This window comes from Mastigoproctus giganteus, chromosome 10 (assembly GCF_048544385.1).
Source record: "Mastigoproctus giganteus isolate SK-2022 chromosome 10, ASM4854438v1, whole genome shotgun sequence".
In the NCBI taxonomy this organism is placed as follows: domain Eukaryota; kingdom Metazoa; phylum Arthropoda; class Arachnida; order Uropygi; family Thelyphonidae; genus Mastigoproctus; species Mastigoproctus giganteus.
Window position 1 is genome coordinate 144,033,714 of NC_143584.1, and position 22,030 is coordinate 144,055,743.

Genomic DNA, 22,030 nt, shown 5'->3' on the forward strand with positions numbered 1-22,030 from the left:
TAAAGTAATACGTACTACATGTCTGAAAAAGCTGAACATGCTAAGAGCTCTATCTGCCCAGTCTTGGGGAGCAGATCGTACAACTTTGCTGCTCTTATACAGAGCACTGATTAGATCTCGGTTGGATTACGGTGCCCCAGTTTATGATTCTGCCCGAAAGAGTGTATTGCGCTGGCTCGATCCTGTACAACACATGGCACTGAGGATTGCCCTTGGTGCTTATAGGACTTCACCAACCTATAGTCTATATATTGAAGCCCATGAGCCCCCTCTGTACCTCCACAGAAAACTGTTACTACTTAAATATGCAGCCAGAATACAAAACTGTTCTCTGCACCCCATCCAACCATATCTCTTTAATCCACCATTTCATAATCTCTATAGAAATAAACCAAATAAAATACGACCAGCAGGCCTACGGCTCCTTGAAATAGCACAAAATTGGAATGTTCCTCTCCAGAGTAGGCAGCACAGAAAGAATTATTTTCTCCAATGGGGAAAGAATTGTTTACCGACTTTGAATGTGCAGCAACTCCATGCTAGCCATATTCAAAACTATTTTGACTTCTTACCGATATATACTGATGGTTCCAAAACTCATTCAACTGTTGGAGCGGCAGCAGTGTTTCCCTCTGCTATCATATCAGCCTCTCTTCCACCTGAGTACAGCAGCTTTTCAGCGGAATTATATGCAATTCAATTAGCTCTAGAAAATTTGACTCTTCACCCATCTGCTAAATATTTAATTTACACCGACTCTCTCAGCTCAATTAGAGCAATGCAGAATTTCTCTAATAAGGATCACCCTATATTAAATCAAATCAAGTATTTGCTGTTGAAAATTGAAGATCGTCAGCAACGAGTGAACTTCTGCTGGATTCCAGCACATTCAGGCATCAAAGGGAACGAGTTGGCTGATATTTCTGCTAAAAATCCGTCAACACTAGACTTAACCTCTGTTTTTATTCCTGTTTCTGATTATAATATTATAATTAAAACAGCATACCATGAACAATTGACAAAGCTATGGCATAAACAAACAAATAACAAAAACTTTTCCAGTTGAAACAGGACCCAAAATTTTGGCCCTCATGCATTCAGACAGTTCGGTGAGAAGAAGTGGTACTTGCACGGATTAGAATAGGACATACTCATCTGACTCACCTCCATCTACTGACAGGCGATGATCCTCCTCATTGTTCACAGTGCTATGAGCATCTAACAGTCAAACATATTTTGATTGACTGTCCACATTATCAACAACATCAAACTTCAATATTTCATTCTCTGGCTAATTTCCAGGAACGGATAACATTAAAAGATATCATTGGTGAAAATGCCAATATTAATGAACTTTTCTGTTATTTGAAACAAATAGGAATGTATAAGCGACTATGATTAGTTTCTAGCATGAAATGAGATTGAACCGTGTTCACATTAATTAATTATTTATTTTATCTTTTCAACATACTACGAATAGGCGCACTATAGCCACAGCAGCTTGTGCGCCATTAAACACCCATACCACACACACACTAAATATGGTCAATCTGCCAACCTACACTGGACTAGCGTGGTAGATTATGGTTCATTTCCCTCAACGTGAATTGTTGAGGATTCTTTCGTCCTGTAGTGGATTGATAATGGCTGCAGTTTATAATCAAATTAACTTTGTACCAGATTTCTCATATCCATATAAGTCTAACAGACAAGAGAACAATTTATTGCCACTCAAGATGGTAGTAATTTCCAAAGAGTTTTTCCAAAAGTGCACTTTGATTTTCATTCTCCAAAGCAACCAAACCAACCATAGACTACATTCAGTTTTCAGATGCAGTGTAGTATGTTTTGTATTTCATTTTCCTCAGCACTAATTAAAACCCAGTTTAAGTTCAAAAAGGTGACTTTTGAAATAATTGGTACTGTCCTGAATCAGTAGTGCTTCTCAACCAGTACTCTATTAATACTCATCACTTGGGATTCTGTGCTGAGGAACAAATATTTATATAATTTATTTACAGGTATTTTCTTGTGTGCAAATGTAAGCCAGATCCTATTTAGTTAATTTTCTGGATCATGTTTATGCTAATATAATATTTATATACAGTAAATTATACAAATATAATATTTATATTCAGTAAATTATACAAATATAATATTTTTATACAGTAAATTATACAAATATAATATTTATATACAGTAAATTATACAAATATATATATACATATTTGTTCTGGTGCTCTGCTTAGATTAGGGAATACTTTATGGTGCATGGTCTACTAAAATTTGAGAAACACTGGTTTAACGTAATTAGAATATATTTTATTTTATCTCTGCTTCTTGAAGAAAGAAACAAAAAGAAATTGTGATAACTTTTATTTTCTAGCATCAGTTAAATAAATGAATATTCCAGCTTATGTTCCATTTGAAATTTCCTTATGCCCGATTTATATAACTGGAATAAGTACCACCCAAATTAATCACGATCGAGAAAATTCTGTGTTCTAACTAACCTCTGTCTTCTTATTGTTATTGATTTTACTTATTTTAAGCACATTAAATATGAAACTTATTTAACTTTCATGTTTTCATGTGGAGCTAAAAGTATGCTTGCTTGACAAATAAACATGTACTGTATTGCTCTGAGAATAAATTGTCGCATTTTTCCCCTTAAAGGTGATGCTTAAATCAGCACTTGATTTTAAGTGGCACCTTTTTTTTTTTTATTTACATGAGGTGACCTTATATTTGAACATTTTTTTTATTTATTTATGAGCTGGCTTTGGAAGAAAGCACGTTAACATCAATGTTCAAGGGACACAGTAAAACTTTATATTATTAAATAAAAATGTATTACATCATTTATTCTACCTGTAATAATGTATAGGTCAGTCATCTGGTCTGCTGCTGCATATGCCAACTTAAAATTTTTAATTTCTGTGGAACTTAAAGTGGGCCAATGTTAAAGTGAGTTGTTCTTCTGGTCACGTTCCATCTTGTAAAGTGATTTAAATTATATCCCTTGGTCAAAACTAATTTTTCAGATGCTGTGAAAATGATTAACATCACTGTCTCAGTGCTGTCAATTAGTTTCAAATAGAAAATATCAGAATTCCCCTAACTAAAGGGTACAAGGTTAAAACCTATGTTCTTCTTACTTCATTCTAAGGTTATGCTGCTTAATCAGTTTTTCCAAAACAATGAATTAAAATTTATAAATGAGAAAGAAGTTGGCCTTACCTATTTTCATTATGATACCAAATGCTTCAAAAAAATACTAAATAAAATTCTGTCTTCTGACTGTTGACCGGTTTCACTCCCATATTACAACTGGAAGTTGTCTCATTCTCATTTTTAGTTAAGATTACAATAGTTTATAGTATTTAAGACTAAAATATGAGCTAAATTGTATTTATTAATTGTTTGTTTGTTAGCATGTATGTCTGAGTTGTAAACATTTTACTTTTTATTGATTTCTAATTATTTTCATTCTCTAAGCCTCTCTGGCATTTTGTTGTACAGGGCAGGTCCACAGTCATGGTTTATATGAAATTGAATATGACTTGATTTCATATATACCAGTTGTTAACCAATAAACTGAAGAGGAAAGAGTTCAGCACCTGGATTAAAGTGAGAGACCATAGATCAAATGGCGTAACAATAAATCCCAAGTATCTAATAAAGACTTGGAATTTATTGTTAACTATTGTTCTAATAGATATTTCCATAAGCATATATGGAATACAGTATATGTTTTTTATATGACAGAAATATATTTTTAAGTTTTTCAAATGTTTTAAAGTAAAAGTTTTATACTTAATGTTCCATTGTTATTCAAAATCAAAAATAAATTAATGCTAGGCATTTATATTCCTCTAGAGGTAATTTTCTGACCCTTGGCCTTCTTTTTTCTTACAAACTCAACATTCTTAACAAATGCTTAATCTTATTGTTATATGAGTGGGTGCATTCTCCAATTCAGATTGTTCACCAATTCAAATTGATTTTTTTTTTAAGACATACTTCTCAAATTTCAACAAAATTGGGGATGCTGGTCAGAACTGAAGGAATAAATATTAGAATTCACACTTGCATTACTCTGATAGCTATTTTATTTTTATTTTATTTATTTTATTTTATTTTTTTTTTTGCATACAGGAAATACTGACTCAGCTGTCATTGGTTAAACTGCAACAGCTGAGTCTTCCTAGGCCGTATCTTATGTTAACATTACTTTAAGACAGTACAGGGTACACTGTTTCAAGTCAGCAGTAGCTAGCATAAACATTGATGAATTTAATTCTTTCAGCAGAACATTTTTAAAAATATCTACATTTCTAAGTATTTAAATACACTAATCAGTGTAAACTAATGTGAAAGGTCTATTAGCTTGATCTGCTTGTTATTAGTCTTCCGTTACTTGCACCCCATACGGAAAAATTCACCCTGATGGTCTATGAGATACTGCACTTTGTTTTATTTATAAAAATAAAAAATAAAAACTTTTTTACTGAATTCAAAATGGTGTTCTATTATGATATGCTAAATTCAATAACAATATATCAAAAAAAAAAAAAAAAAAAAAATGAAACAAGTGAATCATATAATAATAATGACTTCTTATTGTATTTTTTTGAATTTTCAAGGTCATCTTCCAAATTTAAACATAGATATTCATGGGTGTCTGGCAGACGTAATGTGAATGGCTGTGTATTTTTCACTTGTTCACATTTTGCTCATAAAACCAAAGTTCTATGGCTAAGTTACAGCTTTGCTCTGTCTCAATGTGTAGTTGTCTCAAAGTTGCTTAGAAGAGACTTTTGCTTGCTTGGTATGTGTTGAATGCCAAACAAAAAATTAATTTCTAATAATTCATAGTATGTTAAAATGAAAACAAAGTACTGTATGATCAGTTAGAGAATAATGATGAGCAAAGGTACAGAGGAGGATTTGATTTAATTTGAAAATTAAAAAATATAAATATAATAAATAAAAAATCAGAAAAATTTAATAGGTAGCAGGTATGTGTGCTGTGCTGGAGCCCCCATAGTTATAAAAACAGAACTACCATGCTAAGACATTCACTATCTTTCAATGAATGGTTGAACTTTCATTCAAAGCTTTGAAATTATAGTTATTCAAACAGATAATCCTGGTATTATTATTAGGTGGAAATAGCAGCATTAAATTTTATTATGAAAAAAAAAAAAAAGATTTAACATCAATTACTAATTTTTAATGCATACTTTTGTATTTTTATTTAGTGGAGTACATGGCATACATTGTGTGTTATAATTATTTTTGCTTATTATATATAATTATTTGTAACTCGTAATATAGTTGTTTGTGACTTATCCTTTAATCTATATCATTTTGGTATGATTTTTTAAGCAGACCAATTAACTTATTTTCATACTAATCTAATAAGAATAAAGTCATTACATTTGTTTTAGTCACTCGTCCATATAATTGGAGGTGCCTCCGTAGCCAGGTGGGCAGGAGCAGCAAGTGTGTAGCACACGCTTCTTGATTAGACCGGGGTTCGAGCCCATGACCACCAAATACGGAGGATGCGGAAAGGTCAGGGAATGACCACCGCATATCCCCGGAACAATATGGCCTTAGTTGCTAATGCTCCTAAAAACCAAATAACAAACAAACAAACATATAATTGGGAAAAAAAAAGTGTGGTATTATTCTTATGTTTAATATTTTGATAATATTTTTTTTTTTTTCTATTTTTTAGTATTCAGGATTTAGCACTGTAGAAGAAAGCAATTCCTTTTATAAAGAAAATATCAGGATGGGCCAACAAGGCCTATCTGTAGCTTTTGATCTAGCTACCCACTGTGGATATGATTCAGACAACATTAGAGTTCAGGGAGATGTTGGTATGGCTGGTGTTGCTGTGGATACAGTGGAAGACATGAAAGCTCTGTTTGATGGTATTCCTCTAGATAAAATTTCTGTGTCTATGACAATGAATGGTGCAGTTATTCCGGTATTAGCAATGTTTATTGTAGCTGGTATAGAGCAGGTAAGTTCAAGCATTTTCTTATTCCAGTGTTAGAAGAGCAGCATCAATTGTATTTGACTGTTTATTTTAATTTATTATAATTTAATTGAATTAGACTCTTGTAGGGGGCATAGTGGTTAAAACTGCTATGCTTCAACACCATGTAGAAAAGCCCTAGGTTCAAATTCCTACAAGGTGGAAGGAATTTTTATTAGCTTTTTTCACACTTACATTTTATTTTCAATAAAATCGAAATAAAATTCGATTTTATTGAAAATAAAATCGAATTTTATTTTCACTTAAAACATGTACATTCATGTTTTAAGTGAAATATACATATACATAAAATTGGTAAGTTTCATCTGTTTAAGATGATGAAATGTGACATTTTGCAGTATAACCCCACCACTTTTTTTTTTTTTTTTTTTTTTTAATAAACATCACATCAATGACTGTTGAATCAGGTTTTTGTTCAGTATAATGTAAAGCTGTATCTATGGTGTTTTTCACGGCTACATGAGAAATTTTTGGCTCTGAATTTGATTCAGTCTCTTCTTCATATTTAGGTCCATCTGCTTCCATCACTGTGTGCCTGATTTCTGCTTCATCCATAATTTCATTTTCCAACAAACTTTCACAGATTTTTTGTAAAACATTTTTGAATAATCCACTTTTATGTCTTGCTATAAATCTTGAGAACTTTAATTTGCCCGAAATTGGTTAATAAATTATGTTCTTTATTATCTTCTTGTTATTCGTGACTTTTGTTAGTACTGTCAAAGTTAGGTGAAGGATTTCTCCAAGAGTAAATGTTGAACTTTAAATTTCATTCCATGCTAGTTACTAATTGTTTGCACTTCTTTGACGGTGATGGCTTTTAACAATTTTATAGAACCTGTATTCATATCTTCTATCTTTTTCAAAATTGAACACTCTCTCTCTCTCTTTCTCTCTCTCTCGATATTCTAGAATCCCTTGATCCATAGTTTGGATCAAGGATGTTACAGTTGGTGGTAAAAACATAGCCTTTATATCCTCTTCTTTGAGTTCCTCACAATTGGGATGTGAAGGAGCATTTACTCAGAAAGAGAATAGTCTTTTTGGATAAATTTATTTTCACTTAAGTGTTTCTTTGCAAAAGGTTACAAATTCATGAAAGAAATCATTCTTTTAATAATGCAAAGTCTATCCATTCTTTTTTGACAGAATCCCAATTATTGTTTCCCTCAACCACTGCTCATCTCAGTTGCCCTAATTATTTGCTGTGTGATTCCATTCGTTTAAAGGTGGTACTTTTGCATTTATCTGCTCTGACATTCCTTGTCAGGGATTTGGTAATTTGGAATCTCCTCTTTTCAGTCTTCTCTGGCTTAAAATCTCTCTATCCCATTCTGTCAAATTCATCTGTTGCCGCTGTTGTTCTCTCAAATCCACTAACCACTTGGAAATCTTTGACTTCCTTTCTTTAAAATTCAACTTTCTCTAGTCCAACTTTTCCAACAGTGAGGTAATTTTCTGCAGTGATTTTAACGTTCAACAACTCCAGCTGGCTTCCGGCGCATTATAGCCTCAGTTGCTGATGCGCCAATAAACTCCAAACCAATCCAATCCAATCCAGCTGGCTTCCATTTCCTAGTCACGCAGACCCAACTAGTCAAGGTGCTGAGGCCTTTGCAATTACTAATGACCTCACAGATTGTTCATTTAGCTTCCTTAATACCAGACAATTCTAACCACAAAGTCAATGCTTTTGATCTTTTTTCTCACGAACAACCCTTCAATCACAACTTGATATGGTCTCTTCTCCAATGGAACCTTTCTGTTGTGGCCATTCTCAGAATTGTGTTGTTTGGCATTAAAAGAATGCAAATTGGGGTGATCTGCTATCTTTCTGTTCTTCTTTTCCTTGGTTCCATTACTGTTTTAAATCTTCTGATGGCAATGTTTGTTCAAATCCTGTCAGTGAAATTATTCTTGTAGGGATGAAATCCTTTATTCCACACTCCACCTTAAAATTTTGTCTTTTATCTAAACCTTGATTTTCCGATAAGTATAAGAAAGAATCTTTATTAAAACACATAGACGATGATTTACATTATAGTGCAGTTGCAACTGCCTGTCACGGTACAGTGGCCAGGAGTTAACAATGTACTATAAAGACAAGGTTGCTGGAATAAACCAAAAAAATAAAATAAAATAATAAGTAAGTAAAATAAATTACTAGAAAATGAAGAAGTGAATTGAGTATATTATAAACAGAAAACATTAATTTAGTGTATAGACCATTAGTTACAAAATACATAAAATCCTTTATTCCACACTCCACCTTAAAATTTTGTCTTTTATCTAAACCTTGATTTTCCAATAAGTATAAGAAAGAATCTTTATTACAACACATAGACGATGATTTACATTATAGTGCAGTTGCAACTGCCCGTCACGGTACAGTGGCCAGGAGTTAACAATGTACTATAAAGACAAGGTTGCTGGAATAAACCAAAAAAATAAAATAAAATAATAAGTAAGTAAAATAAATTACTAGAAAATGAAGAAATGAATTGAGTATATTATAAACAGAAAACATTAATTTAGTGTATAGACCATTAGTTACAAAATACATAACATAAGAATGTTATGTATTTTGTAACTAATTCTTATGTTATGTATTTTGTAACTAATGGTCTGTACACTAAATTAATGTTTTCTGTTTATAATATACTCAATTCATTTCTTCATTTTCTAGTAATTTAAGTACATAGTAATTTCTAATTACTAATAAAAGTAATTTCTAGTATATAAGAATGTACTAAGGCTGTTCAAGAAAAGAATATTGCCTCTAACAATTGGCTCACATCTAAATCTCCAGATTCATTTTCTTCCTATGCTAAAGCTTACAACAATTGTAAAGCAGTTATTAATCAGTCCAAATTAGATTTTGAACGTGCTAAGTATCGAAAAGCTGCTGTTTGTTTAAACGGTAGTTGAGCATTCTGGTCTTTTACCAAAACTGTTAGCTGCAACTTTTGCCCATCTATATTCCCACCTCTGTTAAAAACAAATGGTTTTATTGCCGCCTCAGCTAAAGATGAAGCCAATTTACTTTCATCCTACTCTTCTAATTCTTTTATCAGAAATATAGGTAAACGACCTCCTACCATTCCCGGTACACTTCACTGAATGCCTCTTGTGGTCTCCCATCAAAAAGATGTCTGAAAAATTTTAAACAGTCTCGATGTCAAGGAAGTACTAGTTCCTGGTGGTTTTTCTCCACTTTCTCTCAAAATGTGTGCTTCTGAGCTTACTCTTGTTCTTTGTCCCCTCTTTACACTTTCTTATTCCACTGGTGTTTTTTTCCTTCTTGGAAATTTGCTCATATCCAGCCAGTTCCTAAAAAGGGGTGACAAATCCCTCCCATCCAATAATCATCTCATTGCAGTTACCTCTTCTCTTTCCAAAGTAATGGAGAAATCCATTAAGTGCCAGTCCTAAACTACCTTGAAACTTTCCATCTGATCAGTGACCATCAATATTAATTCTGTTACTGTCTCAATCCATTTGTGATATTGTGACTTATGGACAAATTCAGTGGAAAAGTTTGCTAAAACTCAGGAAGTTCCTCTTGACATATCTAAGACTTTTGATCGTGTTTGGTATAAAGGTAATCAAACAAGCTGCCGTCTTATTGATTGTCGGTTTTTTTTTTTAATTTGGCTATCCAGTTTTCTATTTGACCACTTGCTGTTGGTGATGGTAGATGGCTCTGTGTTATAACTTCCCCACTAATGCAGGTGTTCTCCAATGTTCAGTTCTTTCTCCCACTCTTTTCCTCTTGTATATTAAAGACTTTCTTCCACTAATTAGAAATCCTATCCATAGTTTTGCCGTGAGAAATTTTGCCCTGCACAAACAGCTTCAACTTCTCAAATATCCACTTCCAATTTCTAAATGCAGATAATTCTCCATGTAGCAAAAATAACAGTTAATTTCAATCCTTCTAAAACTCAGACTGTCATATCTCACAAAACAAGATTCTTCTGCTCCTATGCTTATCTTCGATAACACTGAGATTTCTAGACAAGATCACATATCTATTACGGATTTCTCTACCCTGACTTTTAATCTCTCTTTCCATAAGTACCCCACAAATATTACTTCTTTTACATCAAAAAAACTGGGTTTCTCTTTCATTCTTGGCATTGCTTTTCTTCTAAACATCTACTTGCTCTGTACATATCTCAAATCTGCCCTACCATGGAATATTGTTCCCGCATCTGAGGTAATGAGGTTAAGAATGTGTGGGAAAAGAATTTTCAGCTCCAGCAAATGGATGTTTTTGATAGATTTTTGCCATTTTATTGACTTGATTGTCATATTAATTTATTTTCTAGATATTGAATTTATTTTCCGGATTTGAATTTGCCGGATATGTTATGTTGCATTTGTAAGGAAATTCAGTTCAGATGGGATGTCTGCCGTATCACCAATGGCAGTCACATCGAACCAAAATGACTGTTCTAGGTAAAACTTGATGTTTTTTGCTACAATATGACAGTTCAATAAATAATATAAGTCTCCTGAATAAATTTCTATACACTTACGAAGTTGTAAAGTACTTTTTGAATCACCCTGTGTATTGGGCAAAAAGAATAGGTAGAGTAGGACCAGAGTATGTCTGCCAGAGGGAAAAGTTGATGACATCATCTTTTAAGGGCACGAAGAGGTGATATTAGTAGTAGTAGTAGTAGTGGCATGTGATGCAAGAAAGCAAGTGTATGAGCTTATGCAGCATCAGCCAAAAAAAAAAAATTTAAAAATAATTCTCTCTAAATGTTTGTCCAGTTCCTCCTTAAATTTATTTAACCTATCAATTTCCACAACTACAGATGGAAATTTGTTCCAGCAATTAACCACTCGCTGGCTAAAGGCAAATTTCTGCACATCTATTCTACTTCTGTCTTTCCTTAATTTGAATTTATGCTCCCTTAGGTTTGTAATCTGAACAAGTGGAAGAATCCCATCAGAATTCAGCGTGCTCAACCCATTCAAGGCCTTATACACCTCATTCAGATCTCCACGCAGGTGTCTAGTCTCCAGCCGCTGCAATTTGCAGAACGTAAGTCTCTCTCTTGGTAAGGGGATCCCTTCATTCCCTTCACCAATCTTGTTGCCCTTCTCTGTATACGCTCAAGCAAATCTACATCCTTCCTAAAATGAGGCCTCCAGACCTGTACACAGTACTCAAGGTGTGGCCTGACCATTGCCTTATACAGAGGGACAATCACCTCCTTTCCCTGCTAGTAAAATTCCTATATATCATTAACAAAACCCAATTACCTGCTCTGGCAGCCTGTCTGCATTGCTCAGAAAACTTCAGATCTGACTGCACAATTACTCCCAGGTCTTTTTCATTTTCTACCACCTTAAGTGTAGTACCACACACAGTTGGTGCGTTTCTCTGGGGTTACTTCTACCCATATGCAGTACTTTGCATTTGTCAAGGTTAAACTTCAGTTGCCACTTCTCAGCCCATCTGCCCAAATTTTCTAGATCCTGTTGCAGTAGCACACTGCCATTACTGATATTAACAACCCTGCCAACCTTTGTATCATCTGTAAACTTCGACACTAAGCCTGATATACCTTCATCAATATCATTGATAAATATACGAAATAACAGTGGACCCAACACTGAACCCTGTGGGGGACTCCACTAATAACATTAGTCCACGAAGAGCAGCACCCATTGCTTGCCACCCTCTGTCTTCTCTCACTCAACCATCCTTTTATCCATTGTAGCAATTTACCCTTAATACCCCTTCTGCTCCAATTTGTATAGTTATCTTCCATGTGTAACAGTGTCAAAATCTTTCCTGAAATCCAAGTATATGATATCAAAATTATTTTTTGCGTCTCCAGTTCCTTTGTAACATCATAATAACCAATCAAATTTGTCAGACAAGACTTTTCCTTAAAAAATCCATGCTGTGTCTGAATTATTGCTGCAGTCTTGTCTAGATGATCCTGCAATGCATCTTTAACTAGTGATTCCATTATTCTTGTCTGACAAATTTGATTGGTTATTATGATGTTACAAAGGACCCCTGGCTTTTAGCCATGAAGGGTATTGTGTGCGGCATGTGCATTTTGTATGCAATAAAGAGTTCTTCTTATTTTACCCAGAATAGAAGTTAAACTAACTGGGTCTGTAATTACTCGTGTCACCCTTCGCGAATTGGGGATACATTTGCACATCTCCAGTCCGTGGGAACCTCCCCTGAGTCCAAGGACGCTCTCATAATTATGGCTAAGGGTTTGCTTAGTTGCTTTGCCGCCTCCTTTAATATAACTGGATAGATCCCATCAACCCCAGGTGCCCTTCTTATGTTTAACTTCAACAATTTCTCCTCCACTTTGCTCTCAGTTATTACAAAATCATTAAGCACCCTGCTACAATTTGATAACCTTCTGCCATTTTCAAACCTTAATAACTCCTCATGTGTGAATGTAGATGCAAAATACTTATTCAGTTCGTTTGCTATCTGAGCAGGATCATCAACAGTTGAACCATTGATATCAAGTGGACCAATCAGATTCATCTCCTTCCTTTTAGTGTTTATATAAGTAAAGAAATCCTTGCAGTTTTTCTTAGCATCCTTTGCCAAAGATTTCTCGTAATCTGCCTTCGCCTGCCTAACCTCCTTTGTGACTTGATTATAGACTAGCTTATATCTTCCATAGGTTTCTATGTCACAGGATAATTTATATGCATCCCATGCATTTTTATTCTCTGTCACAAGTCTCATTAGTTCATTCCATAACCATTTAAGCCTAAACCTCTAACAATATTTCTTAATAGGTATGAAACTTTTAGTAGCTTCCACGATTAATTCCTTGAATGTTTCCCACTTAGAATTTGCTGTTGGTAACATCATCAGTTGATTCCACTGTACAGAATTTAAAAACTGTATGAGACCACTGTATTCACCTTTATGGAAGCAAAAACCCTTTTCTTTACCCCTGATGTAATTATATCTTTAGTAAATCCCACATCAGTACATTGTTGTAGACTAATGACATTAAAGCTAGGAGATCTATGAGCTTACTTAACAAGTACAATTCAATGTAGAAAAAAGTTGTGATTTAGGATTAAAGTTGAAAGTGTCTGCAATTCTGCCCAGACACAATAGGAGGGAGTATATGATGAGATCCTTGTCAATCAGTTTGACCCTGGAGAGATTCTGCTGACTCTTGGGATAGAATTTTTCTCAGCATGATCTGTGCTTGCTAACAGGAGAGACTGCTTCTACAGGGATGGGATACACTTAAATAGAAAAGGTGCAAGAATATTTGCTGATGCTATCAAGGCAGTGTTAGGTGGGTCAGAAAACTGCTAGGTTGAGGGAGATTCACAAACTAATAGATTAACAGTAGCCACAGGCAGAGGGGAAGTGACTCTTGCACTGATTCTATTGGAATGAGCAGCAGCTTGGAAAGCAAGTTGCTCGGGATTTCAAGAACTGCTGGGAGTCATCACGAAACAAGTAAATATATTGGCTGTATTAGGGTAACTAAGAGTAAGAACAGGTGCATGTATACTTGTACTTGCATGTACACCAATGCTAGGGGTATAGTAAAATTTAATGAATTTGAAGTGCTGGTCAAGACATTAAAGGTAGATATTGTTGGGATATCAGAGACGTGGTGTCACACAGATATAAGAAATGCAGAATTGGAATTTAGGGAGTACAGTGTGTACAGAAAGGATAGACAGGGTAGGAAGGGAGAAGTGGTTATGCTGTTAGTTAAGAAACACAAAAAATCTGAGTAAGTGCATCCAGTTGACATTGGTGGACAGTACAATGTTGAGTCAGTTTTGTGTGCCATAAGCACTAGAAAAGCACAGATGATGGTAGGAATGTGTTATAGGCCTAATGACTGATGAGTACAATCAACAACTATACAGAGAAATAGAATACTCCAGTAAATTAGAATGTCTTATAATGGGGGATTTTAACTTCCCAAATATTGATCGGAACTTGTGTATGGTCACTCGCACACTAGCAAGACTTTTGTGGATTTATTGGATGATTGTTTTCTACAGCAGCATCTTCTAGAGGCAACCAGAGGGAGTAATACTCTTGATCTGATTATCAGCAGTGATCATTCATGCATTAAGAATTTGCAGATAAAGGAACCAGTGGCAGTGATTACAGTGCACTGATGGGGTATTTACTTAAAGATGTAATGACCATCAGTAGTAAAGGGAAGGGTTTTTGCTTTCATAAAGATGATTACAGTGGTCTCATATAGTTTTTAAATTCTATACAGTGGAACTAACTGATGTTACCAACAGCAAATTATAAATGGGAAGCATTCAAGGAATTAATCTTGGAAGCTACTACACTTTTCATGCCAACTAAGAAAAACTGTTCAAGGTTTAGGCCTAAATGTATCTCAGATGAACTAATGAGACTTGTGGTAGAGAAGAAAAATACATGGGATGCATATAAATTGTCAGGTAACACAGAAGCCTATGGTAGATATAAGGTAGTCTGTAATCAAGTCACAAAGGAGATTAGGCAGGTGAAGGCAGACTATGAGAAATCTTTAGCAAAGAATGCAAAGAAAAACAAAAAAGACTTCTTTACTTATGTAAACTCTAGAAGGAAGGGAATGAATCAGAATGGTTCTCTTGATATCGATGGTTTGACTGTTGATGATCCTGCTCAGGTAGCTGACAAACTGAATGAGTATTTTGCATCTACATTCACGCATGGCAAATTCTGTGGGAAAGTAGAGGCCAGAAGTTTATCAAACTCTAACAAGGAGCTAAATAAATTTGTAAAACTGAGAGAAAAGTGGGGGAGAAGTTGTTGAAGTTAAACATAAGAAAGGCATCTGGGATAGATGGGATCTATCCAATTATATCAAAGGAGGTGGCAGAGGAAGTAAGCAAACCCTTAGCCATGATTTTGAGAATATCCTTGGATAGATCCAAGGGTGACAAGAGTAATTACAGACCTGTTAGTTTGTCTTCTGTTACAGGGAAAATAATGGAATCAAAAGAAGCATTGCAGGATCATAGACAAGACAGCAGCAATAAATCAGACACAGCACGGGTTTGTTAAGTGGAAGTCTTCTCTGGTTTATTTGATTGGACACTATCATGTGATCGCAAAGGAACTGGATGCAAAAAATATTTTTGATATTATATACTTGGATTTCAGGAAAGCTTTTGATACTGTTGCACATGAAAGACTGTACGAATTGGAGCAGTATGATATTAACGGAAAGTCACTACAATGGTTAAAAGGATGGTTGAATGGGAGAAGCAGAATGGTAAGTAGACACTGCTTCTTCATGGACTAATGCTATTAGTGGAGTCCCCCAGGGTTCAGTGTTGGTCCAATTGTTGTTTTCTGTATTTATGAATGATATTGATGAAGGTGTGTTAGGCTTAATGTCCACGTTTGTAGATGATACAAAGGTGGTACGGTTGGTAATGCCAGTATACTACTGCAACAGGATCTAGAAAAAGTTGGGCAGATGTGCTGAAAGGTGGCAACTGAAGTTTATAATTTACAAATGCACAGTACTGCATATGAATAGCAGTAACTCAAGAGAAATGTACCATCTGTGTGGTACTACACTCAGGGTAGTGGAGAATGAAAAAGACCTTGGGTTAATTGTGCAGTCAGATGTGAAATTTTTGTTTTCTTAGCAGTTCAGACAGGCTGCCAGAATCATGAGGTCCTGTCAATGATATATAGGAATTTTGCTAGGAGGGAGAAAGAGATGATTATTCTTTTCTATAAGGCAGTGGTCCGGCCACACTTTGAGTACTGCATACAGGTCTGGAGGCCTGTATGCAGTACTCAAAGTGTGTTTAGGAAGGATGTAGAGCTACTAGAACGAGTACAGAAAAGGGTAACAAGGTTGGCGAGGGAAATGAAGGGGTGCTCTTACCAAGAAAGGCTTAAATTCTACAAATTGCAGTGTCTGGAGACTAGGCACCTGGGAGGTGATCTGATTGAGGTGTATAAGACCTTGAATGGTTTGAGCAGGCTCAATGCTGATGGGATTCTTCCTCTTGCTCAGATTATGAACCTAAGGAGGGAGGGAGGGGAGCATAAACTCAAATTGAGGAAATACAGTTGTAGAATAGATGTGTACAAATTTGCCTATATTGTTGCTTGCTGGAACAAACTTCCATTTATCTTGCAGAAGTTAATAGCATAAATAAATTCAAGGAAGAACTAGACAAACTTTGGAGTGAATGAATGAGTGAAATGACAAGTGTTTTGTTATTATTTTTCTTTTTTTTTATGGCTGATGCTGTATAAACTTGCTTTCTTGCATCATATGCTTGTACTAATGCTAAAACCTCTCTCAGGCATTTGAACTCCAAAAGAGGGCAGTTAGGTTGATTAGTGACCTGTCTCTTACAAAGTGTCTCCACTCTCTTGTCTCCTAGCCATTCTGTTTCTACTTCATACTCTTTCTATAGATACTTCCATAGGCACTGTTCTTTTGAATTGGCTTCTAATTCCTCATCTCTTTTCCAAACCAGTTAGCATCCATTTACTGTACGATTTCAAACTAATGGAACCAACTTTTTTTCTTCCTCATTTAACCTTTCAACTTCAGTTTTCTGTAACAAATTCCTTCACATGTATATCCTGAATAAATCTACAAACATTTAAGTCTGATATCAAGTATTTACTCTCTTCTCAACCTTCAATGCACACACACACAGTACTAAGGACTATAGGTACCTTTCGTGTTTGGGGGTTTTCATAAAAAAAATAAAATAAGGAAAATCTGATTTTTGTGAACAGTAATAAGTTGGGAAAGATGAACATTTTTTTATAAAAGCTCTGGGATTAGTTGATTTACCAACAAGAAAAAGTGGTAATTTGTGAAATCCAGTTGTATTACTGCTAATGGTTACTATGATTTTCTCTCTTTGGATTTTTTATATCTTGGTGCAGCTGGCTCTGCTTCTTTTTTTTTTTTCTTTTTCAATTATTTTTGTACACAGAATTTTATATTTCAGACTTGTTTTGTCCACATTGTAGAGCTGTTTTGTTTCCAATAAATTTTTTCTCTGTTGATAAATGACCTTAATCTTCTGTAAAGTTTTGAGCAGCAGGCTGATCAGTGGGTGATCTCTCTCTCTCTCTCTCTCTCTCTCTCTCTCTCTCTCTCTCTCTGCTAATACCCAATATATGAATAGCATTACATTTTTCTGACATCAAAGCCATCTGTCACTTACTATAAAACTTTTTGCACCATCAGTCTTTTGACAATAACCAATCCCTTTTATTTGATGCTGCTTTTATGGGTTCACTGGTTGGAATTCTCTGCTGTCTTTCTTGCACAAACCACAGCCAAATGCATTTTCTACTATCTCTAATTTTGGCTTCTTTGAAGTGGAAAATGAAAGTATATTGATGCCTAGCGGCACCAGGGGTTTTCCCCATCTCTGCATTGCTTTAATTGTGGGTGTACCAGTTCACTGGGAATGCCAGAGATTTAAAAATGTGTGGGCTTTGTATTTGTGTGCGGTCGTGTACCATTGTTCAAGTCCATTAGCCGCTGGACTACTGCTGAGGCCCAACGTTGCCCCACTTTTGCCCCGTGGAAGACCAGGAACCCAGTAGAGTTAAGTTACTCTGGCAGGTCCTGCCACATAATTTCCTGAGATTTCGGCGGTTAGGACCTATGAAAAAAAAAATTTAACTAATCGATTGCTTGAGGGTGGTGTCGCTTGAATTTGAAAGGCTGATATATGGGCGAAAGGTGATTTGGACATGTTTAAGTTTAGGTGTGTGGGGCTTTCGTTGCGTATAGATGGAGAGGGGAAGGGAGACTGAAGACTGGGAGAGAGAAAGGCAGAAGTATGGGGCCAGTAGAGAAGGTGGCCCCAGGTTTCAGTGAGACAGGCCCATTCCCCACCAGAGGGGAAAAGTGGGGGTGGCAAGGAGGGGGAGGAGACAGGTAAAACTGTTCCCCCAGGGAAATGTAATTCAAAGATGAAGGGGGCTAAGGTGTCCTCTTCAGGTTGCTATATGGCATTTGGCATCTAAGCTGCACTTTGTTTCACCATTTCTAGTTGGATCATTTACGGGGCTACCCCCGTCCTTGTATTTTCTTATTCCTGCTTCGGCATTTTCTTTGGGGGGATTGATTCCTTATTTGTCAGAGCTGGTGGTGAATCACTGTCAGCCAGGCACTGTGCCCACCATTGTTGTTTGGCTGGGTCAGGTTATCTCAGTTTGTCTTCAGTCAGTTGTCTTATCAGTTGCTTTGCAAGTCGTCACATTAGTTCTCGGTTGTTGTTGTTGTTTGGTTAAATTAGTTGGTAATGTTCAATTTCCGGAGCCGTATTGCTCCGGGATATGCGATGGTCATTCCCTGACCTTTCCGCATCCTCCGTATTTGGTGGCTCACGGGCTCGAACCCCGGTCTAATCAAGAAGCATGAGCTATGCACTGCTGCTCCTGCCCACCTGGCTACGGAAGCACCTAGTTCTCGGTGCTCAGGTGTCGCTCAGAGGATGGTACCTTTTATCAGTTCAGTAATGACCATATCTGGGACAGTGTCCCAGCCGTGATTTCCATGGCTGCTATTTTGTAATAATGAACTGTGGAATGTTTTCAGTCCTAGGTCACATAAGGGGTACGTTCCAATCCTGGGTTGTAGAGTTTGACTGGTCGTCGGTGCCTCATGTGCTTAGGTCGCACATAAGAGCAGGGTCTCATCTCATTCATTGAGTGCTCAGGAGAATTGATCATTGTAGTTGAGTTATACTCGATGTCTCTTGGGATGTCTTGTCCTTGTGTGGTTTTGTTTATGACATTCTCTTCAGTGGCTCTTTGAAGTGGAGTGAAACTTAGTCTTAAAACAAACTGAATGTAAAATTCTTCATATTTTTTATGATTTGTTTTTCTAGTCTTTTACAAGTAGACAGCCAAACTAACTTTGGTAATTAATTTGAAATAGTATAGTAGGAATGCTCAAAGACACATGGGTGGACACTTAAGTTGGTATTTTCGCAGAATGAGTTAGCATGAGAATATCAGCTTTGAATGATATTTTCACATTTCCATTTGCTTTCACTTTTCATACTTGTGGGTTACCAGTTCTCAAAGATTCGCACCTTGGTAATTCCTTTAGTATTAGTATTAGTAATGGCCGCATGGTGCAAGAAAGCCTATGGCTTATGCTGCACCAGCCAAAAAAAAAAAAAAAAAAAAATTCGAACAAAACAATGATAAAAACAAAAACAAAAAAAAATGAAATAAATAACTAAATAATAATAATTACTAAAAAAAAAAAAAAAAGGAAATTAAACCTATCATCCTATGTGCTTTCCTTACCCGAAAGTACTATCCAGATGACCTTTGAATTTCCCCAAACTGTCGGCCTCTACCACCCATGAAGGCAACTTATTCCAGTAATTTATAACTCACTGGCTAAAATAAAACTTCCTGCAGTCCAATCTAAACATTTCCCCCCGTAACTTGAATTTATGTCCCCTAGTTCTAGCATCATTTATAATCTTGAAAATTTTGTCCTCATTCATTTTACTGATGCCTCTCAGAGCCTTAAACACCTCAATCAAATCTCCTCTAAGGTGTCTAGTTTCCAAACTCTGCAACCCACATATTCGAAGTCTTTCTTCATAAGGACGCCCTTTTGCCGATCTCACCAGGCGAGTTACCCTTCTTTGCACCCTTTCAAGAAGCTCGATGTCTTTCTTTAGGTGTGGTCTCCATACTTGAACACAGTATTCCAAATGTGGTCTAACATAAGCCTTATATAATGGGATTATCATGTCCCTATCTCTACTTGCAAAAGTTCGATAGATCATCGATAGGACACCTTGGGCCTTCCTTGCAACCTGTTTACAATGCTCAGAGAATTTCATGTCTGACCGTATCGTAACACCCAAGTCCCTTTTCTCCAGTACTGGGTTTAGTTGAACTCCACCAAGTGAATAAGTTATTTTGGGATTACTGTTTCCCAGGTGTAATACCTAACACTTTGTTGGATTAAAGCACAGCTGCCATTTTTCTGGCCATTCCTGAAGTCTATCTAGGTCTCTCTGAAGAAGCTCAGCTTGACAGTGATCATTAACTACTCTACCAATTTTAACATCATCTGCAAATTTAGACATCACGCCCTCTATCCCTTCATCAATGTCGTTTATGAAAATTAAAAACAACAGTGGTCCTAATACTGATCCTTGGGGAACCCCACTTCTTACATCAACCCAATCTGAGGATTTCTTTTACAGCCTACATCTCCTAATTGAGACCTCAAGGGTTTAATCCAACCATACTGAAGACAAACAAGTCAACCGGCACTGGTTGGAAGTAGAGGTGGCAAAAAAAAAAAAATAATAATAATAAAGTTGATATATTGGTTGTATGACAGTTGAAAACCATATAAAAATATTAGTGATATATTGCAACCATTATGTCAATATTTAACATATATAAGTATACTGAAATTTTTTTATTATGCTGTTTGAGTTTTTAACTGACCAACAAGGTCACTTAATTGCTGCAGAGTGTGTGTGCACCCTAACTGAGACAAAGGTATGAATTACAAGTTTGACTCTTGGTTTGAGCACATGTAGCCACCTTAAAATATGTGGCCTCCTACAGTTTGCTCACCCATACCTGTTCAATAGCAGTTTTTTTAGAGACTCAGCTTCATTGAGTCTTTTCAGAGCATTCAACTTTATTTTCATAGCAAAAAAACCCTCATTTTTCACCCATATTTCATTAATTTATAATATTTGATTAAATTGCATACTGTAATTATAATAATAAATAATTTTACTGGTGAAAACAAAGTTTGGAACACACAGCCTCTCAGAAGTGTACAACTCAATAGGCAGATGTGGTATACTACACTAGTTACAAGCATACCGGACCAATGCCCATGGCATGCTGTAGTGTGTCATGGACATCTGATGGTATGTTTTAAAGAGGGCGACGGTAAATCCAGCGAGTTGACTAAGCAGAGATCACTCAAGAGGGCTTGTAGTATATGTGTGTATTCCAGAAAAGGTTAAATTAGTTACATATTGGGATACTAGGTTTTATTTAAAAGAAAGAGGTTTTGATGTAGCAGACATTTGAGAGCATTGCCTTAGAACAAGGGACATTATTACTTTGAGAAGAAAAAAAAATCACACCTATGGAATAATGAGCTTACTTGGGTGTAAAATAGACAGATAGGTAACTACACCAAGTATACCCTGGGGGGAACACTCAAACAGAAGAGCACAATTATTTCAAAAGTGTGCAAGCAAAGGGAATGAAAACATGTGCTAAAGAGGAGAGAGAGTTGTTTCAGCAAGCTGCGCATACTTTTGTTAATCATTTCCTTCTATCTTGGCGCAGTACAATAGAAGAACATTTTTTTTGCTATATTACATTTAATTTATTTTGTTTTTAGAGAGATTTTAATAGTTCTATAGTAGTAATTAATGCCAAATTGTAATTAACAGAATTCTTTATATGAGGTAAATTCAGTAGAAATCTTTTTTTTGGGGGCACTTGCCTGTAATCTGTTAAAGTAACTCAGTCACCCTTAGTATTAAGACATACATTCCATTGTTTTATAGTGTTTCACCAGGATGCCTTCCTTGTAGAATTCCTTTAGCAGCTGATGAAACTGAACCATAAACATTCTACTGCACTTAGAGGCCTGAGCATATGAAATCCACAGGTGGGGAGAGAAAGATCATCTCACTGGGGGCAGGAAGCTGCTTCAGTGCCTCTCATCACATAGTATATGTTTTGTTGGCTTGATGGCGCGCTATGGTCATAGTTGCCAATGCGCCCAATAAATCCTGAAACAAACAAACAAACAATCGTTGGCTTGCTGCATGATAGTGATTAGTGTATCCTCAATTGACTATTGGCCCTATACCAGTCCACTCTGCTTGGTTTTAAAACAGGAGTTGCTATATGCTGCTTATATCCTCCTCTGACAG

General features: G+C 35.9%; 1 protein-coding gene across 1 annotated transcript in view; it reads left to right on the forward strand.

Annotated features, from left to right (window-relative positions):
- The window catches only part of LOC150079334 (methylmalonyl-CoA mutase, mitochondrial-like), a 253,034-nt gene that overhangs the window by 68,944 nt on the left and 162,060 nt on the right, over nt 1–22,030 (forward strand). Inside the window, exon 4 of the mRNA XM_090383601.1 lies at nt 5,747–6,037. Within this exon, the coding sequence (XP_090239727.1) occupies nt 5,747–6,037 (291 nt within the window). The remainder of the gene's footprint in view (nt 1–5,746; nt 6,038–22,030) is intronic.